Below are 13,663 nucleotides of genomic sequence, written 5' to 3'. Positions count from 1 at the left end.
AGGGCTTTTCCTGGGCTGGAACTTAAGAATTGAATGTCAGGATTGAGAGCACCGGTAGGCAAGTGCCCAGCTTTTCACAGTACGTCAAAAGCACTATGGTCACAGAGGGCCACGTCTATCCAACATCATGTCTGGTTCTGGTTGTACTTAGCCACAGCAACCCAGGGGGGTCTGAGGGACAGCTTTCCGCTGAGGGGGCAGCCTTAGCTGACTAGGGAGGTCGCATTCGGTCCAATCTGCTGGATGACGAGACCGTTCCTTCTTCAGCTGACGTTTTCCATGGCAGAAGGAGTAAACAACCCTCTCCCAGCCACCTTGAGCTCACAGCTGAGAGTGTAGGATGTTTACACACACTACGGCATGGTTAGAGCCTGGGGTCCAGGGTTGGTGGGCCCCTGACCACTGACACAGAGGTCGGCGTCTGCTTCGGAGGGCCCTGTGACACACGGTGCCCCTGCCTGGGACAACAAAAACAACAGAAACAGACAACCACTCGGGCGGGCTGAGCAGAAAATTAGCTTAATTTACTCACTTCCTTGTTCTGGGATAAGTTTGCCAGGTTCAAGAAAAGAGGAAAAGATACTTCTTCAAGGTATAGAGATGCTGTGGACTGCCTCAAAAGCTCCCCAAAGTGACAGTGACACAGGCGGTACTGACTGCGTACCCTCACTAGGTTAGGAGTCCCAATCTACGTTGCACAGTCCCTTCCTCACCACACTTTGGTGTACCTGCTTATCAAATTCACTGCCTTCCCTGCTTGGGTGAGAGCACTTTGAGGGCTCAACTCTCTCTTGCTCTCCAATGTCCCAGCCATTCATTTCCTTGTAAGGTATGTAGCAGAGGCTGCTGAATGACAGATTATTTATAGGAGTCAGACAGAGAGCTGCAGGTAGGAAAGTAGTTTTTTTTTTTTTTTTTTTTTTAAAGTAAGCTCTATTCCCAACATGGGGCTTGAATTCACAACCCCAAGATCAAGAGTTGCATGCTCTTCCAACTGCGTCATCCAGGTGCCCCAGAAAGTGCTTTTTAAAAACTTGAGTTGGTAGTATGACACATTCTCTTGAACTCAACAGCTGTTACCAACAGAAAAAAAGTACCTAAACTCTCTTTTGCTACCTCTAGGATTCTGTGGCCATGATGTAGGGAGAAGTTTTTATGCCCCTACAGAACAGGGCATGACTGGGGGGCCCCAGATACTAGAATTAGGACTGCTGACATCTAGCCTTTCAGGAACTGGGGTCCCGGCATCACAAGATTCCCTAATGGCCACCCACCCAGCCTCAATAGACACTTTAACCTTCTGGGTTTCTGAGCTAGTTCTCAGACATAAATGAATTTTCTAGGTTATTAATGTGTTCTGTGCTTCAGACCCAAACAGTTCGAACCCTGAATGTAATCACACTGAGGCAGAAGAAAAAGGAGGTCCCCTTTTTTCTCATCTAAGTCTCAGTCCCCAGAACAATGTAACTGTGACAACAGCAGCTCTATTTCAACTCGACATTTTACCATTATAAATATTATGTATATAGAGACATTTTCCCTTAGCTCTTGGGGATCCTGAAAGGTGTCTCATTCACCCTTCAACTAGCTCTTGGCTGTAGAAGGGATAAATACTGATACCCTCTCTTAACCAAGAAACAGACGCCAACTGCCAACTGCCAACCTATTTAAAGGTCTTGAAATAGGTTCAATGCATTTATTTTCCACTGAGAATGCCCTTCCCATCTTGTAAAAAACATCAATCACTACACTCTAGACCTAACTTACAAAAGCTCTCGGGTAAATGAGAGGGTGGAGAGGATTGAGACTTCCCCAGAACCAACCTGAAGGAAGTCAGGGAGGAGGGAGAAACTGGCATTTCCCAGACCTGACCTGTGATTTGTCTCCAGTTCTCTCGCACTGCAACTAACCTGCAAGTGAATATAGTCTTTCTGCCAAACAAAAAGCAGTTCCTTGAAGCAGCCCTTTTGGAAGCCAAAATACTTCCTGCCAAAAATGGTGACAGCACGTAAACAGCTTCTCCTATCCTGCCTGCCACACCTTCTTGTTCGGGAAACAGGCAGTGCCCAGGACACTCAGGAAGTACCAAGGAGAGGCGCTCAGAGCAGTGTTTTGAGGATCAGGCGTGACTGCTCTCGAATCACTGGGATGGAAGGAGGCACATCTAAGGTTCTTCTGCATCATGAAGACTCATCCGGCCAATGGAGGGCAAGCTAGCAAAGGAATGATTATGCTTGGTTTAAAGAAATGGGTGAAGAGAAAATGACATTTCAATGGGCAGGAACTTTCAACTCATAGCTTTAGTGGGGTAGAAGTCAGCTTCAACTACCCTCTGCTTCTGAACAGTCTACTTGCTTCCCCAAAGAACAAGAGAAATGTCCAAGCATCTCTAAGAAGTCAAGGACCTTAGATCTACACCTCAATATTTCTGGCTAGTTTCTTTCCCTGGCAGTGGGGAATTACCCCCTGTGCTAAAACAATCTCCAAATGACTGGATCAATTCAAGATAGGGCATCTGCCCAGCTTTCACACTGGCTTCCCTGACCAGAGAGGGCTTGCTCTCGGAATCTTTTCAGAAGTGGAGACTGACAGACGTCAGAGAATGAGCAGCACCCCATCCTCGGGCCATCACTATGGAGCTGTGCAGCCAGCCCCAGACTGAAAAAAGTACTTTCGCTTCAGTAGCCACAATGAACTGCTGCCTCCTTCAGAAAGGGTGAGTTTTGGAGAGTAGGCGCTTTTAAAGGACTTAAGGAGGTGCCAGCCAATTTGGAGCTGGGGAAAACTTCATGTCTACAGAGGATTAAAAGTGCTATCTTAGAATTTCAGGCCAGCTTTCAGCAATCTCAACCTTTCAAAGGCCAGGCAGCAGCTGTCCCCAGTAGGACTCCAATCAATGGCTTGAACACCTACAAAGACCTGAATCCAGGCAGCAAGGAGCTGTTTCAGCTAGACACACTTTAAAAGGGAATGGATCACAGCACTACGGTCAGGCTAGGACGGAACTAGGAGCTAGCTATCTGACATTGCGAGAGCGCCAGGCACTGAGGAACCGAGGAAGGGACAGGACACGACCCTTCCCTCCAGCCGCTTGGTTCAGCAGACAGCCCAAAGAGAATGAGTAGGCGTTAGCACAAGGCCTGATTTTGTCACAGGGCTCTCACCACCTTGTTTTTAAAGGGGGTTTCTGAAACAAATTCCAACAAGGAGAGCAGGGGCGTGGTAGCATTTGTTTTGGAGGAAGAGAAGTGGTCTGAGTTCTTGTGGCAGGGACTTCTCAGAGAGGAGGGAAACACCCCAAGACGAGGAACTGAGCCCGTGGGCACAAACCTGCAATGGTTTCAAAGGCGCTGCGCAGCTGGGGACGACCGTGGCAGCCTGCCGCTGTAAACATCCGACTGAAAGCTCCTCTGAACACCTTACAGCTTCCAGTCAAGGATGTTTACAGTAGCAAAGACTGCCCAGAAAGAACGGAGCCGCAGTGAGGCGCCCTGCTCTAACAAGGAGGGGACAGAGGGCCTGCTGATCCAAAGGCCCCCAGGCAGGGTCAGGATTATAGATGTCCTTTAAGATGCGCACTTCTACACTTCCTGGCTGGTTATTAGTGCGAGACAGCATGGGAGAATGGTTGTCACTGAATGACTCTGTTCTAAGGATAATATATTATGAAATAATTCATTAAAAACACTCAAAATTTCATTAACAAGATAAAGCAAGCGGAACAAAAGCACAGCTCTGCTCCTGCCGGACACTGCCACTATTCCTCAAGCGTCTCTAACCACACCTACCAAGTCATGTAATCCGCATGCCTCAAATAATGAGCTATACAGGAAAGGGGTCTATTAAAATTGCAGTTAAGAGTTTGATGCACCCAAGGTGCTGAAAAAAAGTCAGTGTGATCTCTAGAGAGGGGCAGGCAAAAGAGAGGCGGAGATAGATAGTCACATTCTTTCCCGTGATTGCTTGGAAAACGGTTTAAGTGGTGGTTCTCAAATTTGGCCGCACATGAAAAACATCTGAAAAGTTTTAAAAAGTACTGTGACCTGGGCCTCCCCCCCAACACAGATTCTGATTCAGCTGGTGTGGGGTGAAGACTGGACGCCAGTATTTTTGAAACCCTAGCAGGTGATCTAATGTATAGCTCAAGCACGACACAGAGAACTGCAATCCAGAGTAAGAGAAAACCCAAGTCCATTCACTCCAACACCACTGTGCACGCAGAGAAGCTGTTTCTTTAAATCTTGAGAATCTAAAATCTGTACCTTGCTACGAATGTTCTCCCATTCCGTGTTAAGAACTCTGAGAGACTCTCTACGGTACCTTGAAAAGAGCTTCACTTTACTGTCTGTAACTTCTCTTTAATTCTTATTTTGTCTACTTTCACTGAAATACCACCTCAGAGGCACTGAGTTAAAAGTATCCATAAATGAGTAACAGAGGGAGATGTTAAGGATGGATCTGGTCTAAACAAAGAAAAGCAAAAGGAACAGCAAATGACTTGAGCTGAGAGAGGAAAAGGAGCGTATCTGACCCGAGTGTGCAAGGTGCTCTTCAGTCAGAAGCAGGAGCAAGGCCGTCCAAGCTTACCTGACGCTTTGGAGGTTTCAGTTCATCTCTTGGAACAATATCGATGAGAAAGTCAAACTGATCAAATTTTGTAATTGCCATGGCGATATCATTCCTCTGTAACAAAGGAAAGCAGGGTTAAAAATTAGCCTGGGAAGAAACTAGTTCACTTGGCTTTACACCCTTCACATGACTTCTAAGCCAAACTCAATGACCACAGCCAAGGCTATAGCTGAAATAAGCACAGCCAAACTCATAAATCTCATGTCAGACTTGATGGGCAGACACTGACAAAGAAGATATGCACCTAGTTCATGCTCTACAAACTGGGTATTTGAGCCTCCAATTACAACAACCACCTCTGCCGGATCCTACCCCAAGTCCTCTCCACAGCTTTTAAACTGTCGTACTCCAGCTAAGTTCGTACAAATCTAGCAATCTCAATGGGCACGTTTCTGTTTCTTGTGTGGTTAGCAAGGTTAGGCTATTATTCAGTCTTACAACCTTTTGGTATCTCTACGAAAATCCTAATTAAATAACTTCTTACAATATTTTCTACTCATCGATCTGTAGAATGTTAGTTCCCACAAGTCTATGATTTGTATTTTGGAATTTAAAGTCACAACTTAGGGGCGCCAGAGTGGCTCAGTTGTTAAACGTCTGCCTTCAGCTCAGGTCATGATCCTGAACTCCTGGGATCAAGTCCTGCATAAGGCTCCTCACTCGGCGGGAAGCCTGCTTCTCCCTCTTCCACTACCCCTGCTTGTATTCTCTCTCTTGCTGTCCCTCTGTCAAATAAAAAAATAAAATCCTTTTAAATAAATAAATAGTTAAGTCACAATGTTAAATCCACGGTTTAAGTCTTGTTTAATGTGATATGAATACCAGAAGTCTGAAGTTACTAGAACTGACTAAAAGATTCTGAAACCAAGCTCTGGTTCCATTGGAATTCGAAAAGTAATACTCCCTTTCTTTAAATAATAAAACTAGTTGTTTTTTTTTTAAATTAAAAACTAAAAAAAAATTTTTTTTAAACATACTATGTATCCTTAAGATAGGAGTACTTTTCACTGTATGATCATTTTAAAGCAAAACAAACAGGAAACAATATAGTGAACTCTAGTGAATGATACCTGTGTTGAAGTCTTTAGGCAAAGTAAACTTTGAAATGCATTTAAAAATAGATGGGGGTGTCTGGGTGGCTCAGTCAGTTAAGCAACCTTGATCTCAGCTCAAGTCTGTATCCTGGGGTCATGAGTTTGGGCCCTGTGTTGGGGCTCAGCGTGGAGCCACTTAAAAAAAAAAATATGTGACTCGATGGATAGAGAGACAGATAGGATGAAGCGAGCAAACTGTTAACAGTAGGATTTAGGCGGTGAGTATACAGGTACTCACTATGTGCTTATGTCTGAATGTTTTCCATAATAAAATATTGGGGGAGAAAGTCAACATGATAGCAGAAATGCCTAGCAATCTCTATACATCACATCTTTAAAGAGGTGACTCACCAGACAGAAGAAAAGGGGATGGAAATTTTCTGTTTTTCCCTTCCCTTGTCTCTGTGATGGCCCCAAGCCACTGAAATGCAAAACTCCAATCCACCCTTCTTGCCAACCATCAGCTTGATAATAAACCTCCAACCGAAGCAGGGAGCATCTTAAGGCTGCCAGGTCTCATTTAAGATCAGTACGATATAGTATCACATTCCTGATGATGTCACCTACTCAAAGCTATCTAAACCGCTCATCTATGGATGGAACTTGGGGAGCAGCAAGGGCGGGGAACAAAATAATGAGCACCTCCAAACATACACCAAGTGTTCTACAGTATTTGGGAAACACAAATATATTTAAGTTGGTCTTTTTAACATTCTCTTAATGCTAGTGATATTTTCCTGAATACTCATATTCAGTAAAACACAGGAATCTTAAGGACACAGGTTTGATGAATTTTAACAAATACATATAGCCAGGTAGCTATCACCTAGATAAGATTATAAAGTGTCCTCTAACCCTTCCAACCAACGGCCTGCCCCCCGAATCTGAGGGAAGTGCTACTCTGATTTCTATCACCACAGATGGTGACAGTACATGGTATCATGTACTATATGATTTTCTCCTCCAGTTTCTTTTGCTTAAGGTAATTTTTTCAGATTCACCCAGGCTGGATGGATCAATTGTTTTTGTTGCTGTTCAGCAGTAACCCATTATATGAACATATCCCTTTTGTTTATATATCCCTATCTTGACGGATACTTGAGTTGTTTCCAGTCTTTGGCTATTATAAACAAGGCTGTTATGAACATTCTTAGACAACAAAGTCCACCCTTTGGGGTATATATCCAGGAGTGGGATGGCTGTATCATACAGCAGGGATATGTTTAAGCTTATTATAAAGTGCCAAAAAGTTTCCCAGAGTGATTATACACTTCACATTCAGCCCAGCAACAGGAGTTTCAGTCACTCCACTTCCTCACCAACACGTGGTACCGTCAGCCCCATTCCAGTGGGTGTAAACCAGTGTCTTGTCATTTTAATTTCTATTTCCCAAGGGACAATGATGTTGCACACCTATTCATATGCTTATTGGTCATTTGGATATCTTTTTTTTTTTTTTTTAAGATTATGTATTTATTTGAGCGACAGCGCATGCGAGCAGGGCTCGGGAAAGGCAGGGGGAGACAGAATCTCAGGAAGACTCCCCACTGAGCAGGAAGCCCGACGTGGAGCTTGAGCTCAAGGACCCTGAGATCATGACCCGAGCCGAAGTCAAATGTCTTAACTGAGGATCCCAGGATATCTTCTTTTTTGAAGGGCCTGTCCAAGTGTTTTGCTTATTTTACTTTTTAGTCTGAACTGATCTTTATTTTATTTATTTATTTAGCAGAGAAAGCACAAGCAGGGGGAGTGGAAGGCAAAGGGAGAGGGAGAAGCAGGCTCCCTGCTGAGGAAGGAGTCCAATGTGGGGCTCGATTCCAGGACCCTGGGATTATGACCTGAGCCGAAGGCAGATGTTTAACCAGCTGAGCCACCCAGGTGCCCCTAATCTGAACTGATCTTGAAGGTAACTTTAACTGGATCTCTCTAGAGCCATAGGCTTCCTTCAAAGCAGCATCGAGTAAGTATGCCATGTTTAGCTGCACTAGAATATAGGTTTCCCAAGGGTTGGGGTTTGGGTCTGTTTTGTGTGTTGATCCCCAGAGCCCAGAACAGCTCTTGGCACATTGTGGGTGTTCAATAAATATTTGTAGAATAAATATGCATGCATCTTCAATTTGGAAGTAATGGGAAACAAAGGAGAAAACAATTTACTTTCTTGGCTTTGTTATTGAAAGACTGCCAATATCTTCTATCACACCCTTCCTCTATGTCTGGGAAACCTTTCCTCCAAGAACTGGGGCCTGGCTGTTAAGAGAAAGGCCTCTAGAGCCAATGACCAAGGGTCTTCACACAATATGAATTTTTTTTTCTGTATTAAAATAAAAAGAAAATGAAAAAGAAGGAAAGGATTCCCAGGAAGGGAACAAAAAGGGCAAATAAAGTCGGTGAGATGGATTCTTCCTGGGACTTTCTTTCCTGGAGTCTCTCAGGGCTTCCAACCAGAAGCTGTTTACATCTGGAAATAGATTAGTATCCTGTTAGCCTGTTTATGGGGAGACCTCACCAACTGAAGAGTTCAGCCACTGAGCTGTGAAAACCACAAGAACTGGCAATGAAGATCCTTGGTGGGGAAATACTATTATGGTACAGGGTTAAGTCTGCCTCAAAACAGTGGAGGAAGATGCCAATTTCACACATCAGTTTGCCAGAAATCTAAGGAAGAACAATCTCTGGCCCAAAACGACGCAAGAGAAGCAGGTTAAGGCAAAGACAGCTGCTTGCCCAGGTCCCCCATGGACGTCCACGTTACCTGCAGAGTCCGGCGCTTGTTATCCTCTGTGTGGATCCAGGCTCGAAGAGTCAACTCTGTGATAAAAATCTGGGCTGCCTTGGCAAAGAGCACAGGGGCTTCTGCACTGATCATCTGCAACAGACGTAGGCCCTCCCTGTCAATCACCAGCATGTCATTCAAACCAGTTTTGTCCCTTGCCTCATGTCCTGCCATGGACAATGAGGCAAGGTCTGGAAAATGAGAAGGTGACAGCCTCAAGAAATTCTAAGGTAAAATAAATCCACAAGCGGGGACAAAGCACATAGCTGGTAGAAGAAAGGAAGAGGGAAGAATACTTACTTTTCTAGGACCTACCATGCACTTTCTTATTTTCGTAAGAGACTTTCAAAGAAACTAGGGTTTAGGAGGAAGTGACTTGCCCATAGCCACAGAGCCAGTAAGTGGCAGGGTTTAGGTTCTAATCTAAGGAGAGACAATGTGGGGAAAGATAGTAAGTTTGAGAGCCAATGGATTCAAATAAAATTTCAGGCTTCCCATCCTTCTGGGCTTCATTTTTCACATAATGAAAAAGAAGACAACCTTCCCACAACCTTCCTGTGTTGCTGCAGGAATCAAATGAGGTGATACATGTAAAAGCACCCAGCACAGGGCCTGGCATTTAGTAAGTGCTCAAGTAATGTAAGCTGCCTTGTCATGTCTGACTTCGAAGTTCAAGCTCTTGGTCAAACAAGGAGTCTTGAACCCTTGGTGAGGTGGTCTGCGCAGGACAGAGCCATGGGAAGAGGTCTGGAGTTAAGGAAGCAGGAGATAAGAACTGGGATCTTGGTTCTTTTACTCTGGGTGAGTCACTTTTGACCCCTTTGTGTCTATTTCCATATCTTTATGATGGCACTATATAATTCTTATCCTAACAAATCTCACAGGGTTACCATGAGAAGGAATGAGAGCTAATAAAAGGGGAAATTACTGTGAACTGTTAGCTTAGCTTTCTAAACAAACCCAGGGGACTATTAGTTTTGAGTGATAAGAAGAGAGCGTTACTTTCTCTCTGGGAGTTGAAATGGGAGGTGGGCTCTTAGGTATACAAAAATAGCCACTTGCAAGGAAACCTTTTCACAGGCGTTAAGTCACATAAAACAACTCACAGACAGAAAAGTTAGAACGGGAGCAGTATCATTCCTAAACATTTCTTAGAGCTCACACTGACAAGTAGAGACAGCAGTAAGATGCTAATTGAGAAGATGCACTGTCCTGCTGATTTGACGATTTGTGTTCACCCTGAACAGTGAAAAGATGGGTGACTCAAAAAGCAAACTCTCAGCATATTATCAACATCTGGAAAACAGGATATCCCTAATTTCCAGAGAATCACTATATAATAATTAAAACTGTTCAAATTCGGCTCACTTAACAATTTTAGACAGGAACCAAATAAAACAAGCAAGAGACAATAACGATATTTTCATTCTGTTTAATTAAACTTTGAGCACTACAAAAAGGAGCGACAATCTACCCACCATCATAGCTTCAATATGAATAATAAAAACGAATATGAATTCACCTTCACATCTTCATCCAGTTTCATAATCTTCTTAATACGAGCCAGTGGGAGTTCCTGTACTCGGAAATCTTTCTGAAATGAGTAACAAAAGGCACATAAATGGTGGGGACAACCAGCAGGGCACGACAGGCACCATGAAACACTGTGACTGGCCTAGTTCCTCCTTTTTGGAAAAACAGTAGGAGAAGAGGTACAGATTAAAAGAAGAGAATCCAACTCCCGGAGCAAAATTCTTCTTAGCCCATGCAAAGCTTCAAGCAATTAAAGGGTTTCAGAATAAATTTATGATGCCATCTACCAGCACCCTCATGAAAAGCAGACCCAAACAATATCAGATTCTTTGCTGGCACAATACAGAGATGCACTATGAGTGTTTCCTCTGTACCTCCCCCACAAAGCTTACCAGGTCTGCAATATGCAGGTTAAAATGAGATTTTTGCCTCAGGGGCATTCCTTTAAGTTGCCAGGTCTTTATTCTATTCTGGGACTACAAGGGCAAGGTGCAGCACCAGACCACAGTGACCCACAGCTGTCTTCAGCCAGTACTGGCCAGCACTGGCTACTTTTGACCTTTACACTAAACTAACACCAGAAAGCAGGGAGGAGGGCCTTTCCCACCCCAGCAGCAAAGGCCTTGTCTCCAAAGTTTGCTTGGGGGTGGGGGCAGGAGTGGAAGAGTATGGGGGAAAAAAGGGTGAATTGATTAGCTGCCTTTTAGAACAGCCCTAGCACTTTTTCCTTTAACCAACAAGACTGGGCTGGGAGGAAACCACATAACTTTAATGTGGATAGGATTTTAGGAAAGGGCTTTCTGACCAGCACTACTTCAATTATTTGTGATTTAAGCCCTTTTTTATTCTGATACTACTGGTACTCAAACACATGCCCAGTGATGGATGCAATTCTAGAAATAAAAATCAATTCTAGGTTTCAAAGCTGCAGTGAAGAGAAAGATGCAAAGGCAGAGATTGGCTAAAATCAGCGAAACCTCTATTGGGTCAGGTGTCAAGTGCCAGATTCTGTAAGTGGTCTGAAATGTGACTCACCAAGCCCAAGGTGCTCACCGGGGAATTTGCACCATCACTTTATGGAAGGAGCAGCTATTGGCTGAGATTTGGTATACTGAACATGCATAAGTGAACTTTCTTTTCCAAGACCAACAACAGAAACCCTCAACTATATGCCAAAGAAGGCAGTGGGGCCTTTTGGGAAAAGGTCACCAGCCTCCCCAGAATCCATTTTTATAACTACAGAAGGAAGAGCTTTATTATGACAGAATGTACACGGAAACACTGGATTTCTCCTCATAAACCCAACAAGTAGCTTGGGACCACTCACCTCTATAAACTTCCAACACCAATTTTTTATCTTTTCCCTTCCCAGCTTAGGTAAAACATTTTCCATAAAGCCTCTACTAGAACTAACCCTGGACTGGAGGAGCTTTACAAGTTCAAATTATTAAAATCTCGCCCTAAAAAGACAGCAGGATATATTTACTGTTCTCATTTCTCATTCATGCAACTCAACTAAGAGTGAGTGTATGGGACCCACTACTGCGTAAAAGATGCAAATCTACTCTTACCTTTGAACAGATTATAGTTTAATTGTTAGAGACTGCCATAGAAAAATATTATAACCCTCTATGCTATAGTAGGGTCAGGGTGTAAAATCCCACAGGGACAAGAAAGGAAATAACCGGCTGGGGGTGAAGGCAGGGGAGGGGCTGGAATGAACGAGAGGACTGGCAAATGCTCCGCAGAAGGGCTGACATCTGAACCGTGTCTAAGGGATGTTACAGAATTTGCTTGTTGGAAAAGTAGGAGAATGTCATTCAGACAAAAGCAGAAGGACAGCAACACAAAAAACATGGTCATTTAAGTTTCAGATGTATGATCTTAGTACAGACAGAAGCAGCGGGAAAGAGAATGCTGGCTTGGGGCCAGATCCTAAAGGGATTTAAAAAAACATTTAACCACCGAAAACAATCACTGGTCTTCCTTCTTGTGTGGCAGATCTCACAAAACGATGATGCTCAACAGAAATGCCAAGAGAATGCTGGGGATAATTCCTCTGGAAGACCTCCCAGGAGATACGCACAGCACAAGATTATGGCCATAAGGCCTAATAACTCGCTTGCACGTGCAATGCTCACCCAGCTTGCTTATTTATGTATTTCCACACAACTGCTCTAAGATTTCTTCCTTTCTTTTTTTTTAATAAGTCAGTCACAGAACGACAAATACTATCATGATTTCATTCATACATAGAACTTTTTAAACAATGTATTTTAAGACTTTGGGATTTTTTTTTTTTTTTTATTTGAGGGAGAACACAAGAGGGGAGCAGGTCAGAAGAAGCAGCAGACTTCCCGATGAGCAGGGAGCCTAATCTGGGGCTCGATCCCGGGGTCTCTGGGTTCATGACCTGAGCTAAAAGCAGACACTTCACCGACTGAGCCACCCAGGCGCCCCAGCTCTCAAGTTTTTAACCAAAACCCAAAGGTGATAAGAAGACCTCCTTCCCCAACCTGAGAAAGAGAAAAATATTACTTTTAAAATTTCTATGAGACTGTTTTTCAATCAAAAGAAACAATAAGGGCGCCTGGGTGGCTCAGTGGGTTAAGCCACTGCCTTCGGCTCAGGTCATGATCTCAGGGTCCTGGGATCGAGTCCCGCATCGGGCTCTCTGCTCAGCAGGGAGCCTGCTTCCCTCTCTCTCTCTGCCTGCCTCTCCATCTACTTGTGATTTCTCTCTGTCAAATAAATAAATAAAATCTTTAAAAAAAAAAAAGAAACAATAAAAGGTCCCACCTCACAAAGGTATAAAATGAGACAGAAATTTACCAAAAACAAAAGACAAAAAAGAAACAAAACAAACAAATAAAAAAACAACAACAAAAAACCTTGCTATAAGTCTCCCCCTCAAAAACCTTTTCTTTCAGGAAACTTTCTCATGATCCCCAAATCCTGAGATCTCAAGGGGCAGTGTGAGAAAAGTGGATCTGCAGATATGTATGTGTGGTTCATTACTGCTGACAACAGCCCAGGCTTCTATAATCTCATCCGAGCTTTCCAGTCACGTGTAAGGGTTTACAGCAAGCTTACTAGAGAGGGCATGCTCTCACCAGCCATAGGTTGAGGTCCACTTAACTGCCTTTCAATTCAGTGACCCTTGTCATTGGCAATCATGCAAATGATGTGAATACCATTTAACTTCTGATGCTGATCCAAGTGGAAGAACAACTGACACATACTTTTTTCCCCTGCCCTTGGGAGTGGTATCAGAAGGTAGAAAAACAGATTTTCTCTCAGAAAATTCTCATGCTCCTGACTGCAACCAAAGAACTACATTAAAAATGCGGCCATCTGAAACTGCCGAGTTTCAAGAAGTCTGAATTCACTCAATGAGAATCTGGAGCCAAGGAAAAGTCAATGGGTCTCGGGCTGCTCTAAAGAATATCCGGCGTTTCAAATAATGATGAGAAATCTTTTCCAGTCAGGCACTCCAGCGAAGTCGAGATTCTGATCCTCTCCAAAGCAGTGATTCTCAACCTTGGCTGTCTGTTAGAAACACCTGGGGAGCTTTTAAAAGGCAAGAGGATTGGGCTCTACCCCAGAGTAACTGAAACAGAAATTCTAGAAAGTG

At 43.7% G+C, this 13,663-nt stretch overlaps 1 protein-coding gene across 11 annotated transcripts in view; it reads right to left on the bottom strand.

Annotated features, from left to right (window-relative positions):
* Positions 1-13,663, bottom strand: part of NFYC (nuclear transcription factor Y subunit gamma) — a 69,725-nt gene that overhangs the window by 12,102 nt on the left and 43,960 nt on the right. For all 11 annotated transcript variants that reach the window (XM_082687095.1, XM_082687100.1, XM_082687093.1 and 8 more), the window contains 3 exons: positions 10,019-10,090; positions 8,476-8,589; positions 4,588-4,683 (listed from right to left, as the gene is read on the bottom strand). In XM_082687095.1, the coding sequence (XP_082543221.1) occupies positions 4,588-4,683; positions 8,476-8,589; positions 10,019-10,090 (282 nt within the window). The remainder of the gene's footprint in view (positions 1-4,587; positions 4,684-8,475; positions 8,590-10,018; positions 10,091-13,663) is intronic.

This window comes from Mustela nivalis, assembly GCF_964662115.1.
Source record: "Mustela nivalis genome assembly, chromosome: 10".
NCBI lineage: Eukaryota > Metazoa > Chordata > Mammalia > Carnivora > Mustelidae > Mustela > Mustela nivalis.
Note: the sequence above shows the minus strand (reverse complement) of the source record. Positions and strands in the feature narration are given on the sequence as shown.